The sequence below is a fragment of the Morus notabilis genome, unplaced genomic scaffold (genome assembly GCF_000414095.1).
Source record: "Morus notabilis unplaced genomic scaffold, ASM41409v2 Scaffold801, whole genome shotgun sequence".
Classification (NCBI taxonomy): Eukaryota; Viridiplantae; Streptophyta; class Magnoliopsida; order Rosales; family Moraceae; genus Morus; species Morus notabilis.
Genome location: NW_010357956.1, coordinates 287,419 through 290,162, shown reverse-complemented (window position 1 = coordinate 290,162; position 2,744 = coordinate 287,419). Strand labels below are relative to the sequence as shown.

General features: G+C 36.0%; 1 protein-coding gene across 1 annotated transcript in view; it reads left to right on the top strand.

The window, feature by feature from the left end:
- The first annotated feature begins 651 nt into the window (after positions 1-651).
- LOC21395178 (L-ascorbate oxidase homolog) overlaps positions 652-2,744 on the top strand; it is a 3,993-nt gene continuing 1,900 nt past the window's right edge. The window contains exons 1-5 of the mRNA XM_024177278.1: positions 652-1,139; positions 1,291-1,400; positions 1,914-2,184; positions 2,290-2,392; positions 2,473-2,742. Coding sequence (XP_024033046.1) covers positions 1,002-1,139; positions 1,291-1,400; positions 1,914-2,184; positions 2,290-2,392; positions 2,473-2,742 — 892 coding nt within the window. The 5' untranslated portion in view covers positions 652-1,001. The remainder of the gene's footprint in view (positions 1,140-1,290; positions 1,401-1,913; positions 2,185-2,289; positions 2,393-2,472; positions 2,743-2,744) is intronic.

The window sequence follows — 2,744 nt, the reverse complement described above, 5'->3', positions numbered from 1 at the left end:
TACGCAGACTTAGTTCAGTTTACTGATTCTAATTTTTAATTAAAATTGATATATGATTTTAGATTATAGTTTTTAATTGTAGTAAAAAAAGTTAGAATTGAATTTTTGTGAGAATTTTTAACTATAACAAAACTGAAATTGAAAATTCGAATCGGTAAAATAAACGAGACATTTAATACTAATTGTTAGATAGAACTCATTTATTAAAAACCTACTTGTAAAAAGAGGGTATCCAAGCCTTAGCTTACCCGATGTAAAATTTAACGCTTGGTTCATCAATTCAGAATCATGATTCAGAATTATTATCGATTTACGTGTATTTTTTATGAAAAAAATACTGTAACGAGTCACGAATAATGATCTGAACCATAACACGAATTCTTGTTCCAATCGCACTCTAATTAAATATGTTTTTTTGATAAATTTATTTTCATGATAAATTTATTTTGACATATTAAATTTATTTTTTAACGCCTGTCATGGTATTCCAAGCAAATAACAAGAAAAAGACATAATTTGGCCTACTTCTTTGGTCACTCCAACCTTGGAACGCGGCAAGGACTGAGGACAGAGTACTTAACTATCTATTATAGCGAAGATTCTGCCAAACTTCAACAAATACAGCTCACTTGAGCATTGGCTTCCACTGCCTATTATTCAGAAGAAATCACAAATCCCATCAAAATAAAAACAAAAGGAGATCCAACCAAACACTTCCTTCTCATAATCATCCTGAGATTTGTCTTTTTTTCTTCCCATATAATCACTAGTCAGTCATACTCATCACCGACATGTCCCACTTGAGAAAGAAATAAAAAGAAAAAGAGAAGAAAAAAAAGTGAAAAAGAAAAATAAAGAGATAGTGTGAGAGCGAGCTTTACAGGGTGAAAGAGTTTTGCTTTCTTTTCTGGAAGGTTTTCCCTTTTCCATTTCTTGTTCCATTTCTTTCAAAAACAATATCCTAGGAAACTGGGTTGGTTAGAGCACTGAGGAAAAAAAAAATGGGTGGGAAGCGAAATCTTTGTTCTCTACTATTACTGGCCTTGCTTATGAGCTGCACCAATGGTGAAAGCCCATACAGATTCTACGACTGGAATGTTACATATGGCGATATTTATCCCCTTGGAGTTAAGCAAAGGGTACTAAGATTTTCTATTACTATTTCACATTATGTCTCTTTCTTTCTTTCTTTGTTTTAGTTTTAGTTTAGTTTAGTTTTTTTTTTCCCCCCATGTTTATGGTTAATAGAATAAAGGGTTGTTGAATTTGAGCGGTTTAACTTAAATGCAGGGAATATTGATAAATGGGCAATTTCCAGGCCCTCAGATCGAGTCAGTGACCAATGACAACTTGATCATCAGTGTTTTCAACAGCTTGGACGAACCTTTTCTCATCTCCTGGTTGGTTTGAGTTTCATCTCTTTAGTTTTAGTAACGAGTTTGTTGAGCTTTGTCCATATTTGTTCCATCTTAATAGAATTTTCTTCAAACGCTTTTGGACCACAACACTAGTGAGAGGTACTAATGAGATCTTTGTTATGACCAGAAAGTGCTGAACTAATTAATATCAGTTTGGTGGGTACTGTTAAGACATAACAACACATAATTTAGTCGCCTAGTGTAACTGACAAATGAGCATATTTAAAAGCAAAATATATTTGACTTGGTCATGACATATTTATAAATCCGAATCATTTGGTTCACTTTGAGCATACTTAAAAAAAAAAAAAATTAAAAAAATTGTTGCTGCCAAAGTTTTCTCTTAATTATGTGATGATAGGCAATTGACATTACTCTCGCCACTATCCCTTGTATCTGTGTTGAAAACGGTAGAACTAATTTCATAATCTTGAGATTTTTAAAATGGGTAAAAATTTCCATTAATCAAAATATAAGATCCTACCTTTTATGTAGGAATGGTGTACAGCAAAGAAGGAACTCATGGCAAGATGGTGTCTATGGCACAAACTGCCCTATTCCACCAGGACAGAATTTCACTTATGTTCTCCAAGTCAAAGATCAGATTGGAAGCTACTTCTATTCCCCTTCCCTTGCCTTCCACAAGGCTGCCGGAGGGTTCGGCGGCATCAAAATTCTAAGCCGACCTGTAATTCCGGTACCTTTCCCTCCTCCAGCTGGTGATTTCACCATACTAGCTGGTGACTGGTACAAGCAAAATCACACTGTAAGTACCTTACTTGCTGAAAAATTTGAACTTCCATGTTTTTGGTACCATTTTTTAGTGTTGTAAATCCATAGCAAAAGGGGGGATTTTCTTAACTTTTCTTAGGATTTAAAAGCGATTTTGGATGGCGGGCATGATCTTCCCTTCCCTGATGGGCTTCTTATCAATGGCCGTGGATCAAATGGGAACACATTCACAGTTGATCAAGGTAACTAACTGCCATATAACTCATCAAACACCAACATTTGTGAAAGTTATGAAATTTTCTACGTTGAATTTGCTTGGCAGGCAAGACATACAGATTCCGGATATCCAACGTGGGGCTTACGACATCGATTAACTTTAGAATCCAGGGGCACAAGATGTTGCTGGTTGAGGTAGAAGGCACTCACACGCTCCAAAATATCTACGATTCCCTTGACATTCATCTGGGGCAGTCCTACTCTGTGTTGGTCACAGCTGACCAACCGCCTCAAGATTACTACATCGTCGTCTCAACGCGATTCACCTCGCAAGTGCTTACCGCGACATCCATTCTTCATTACAGCAACTCAGCAGGA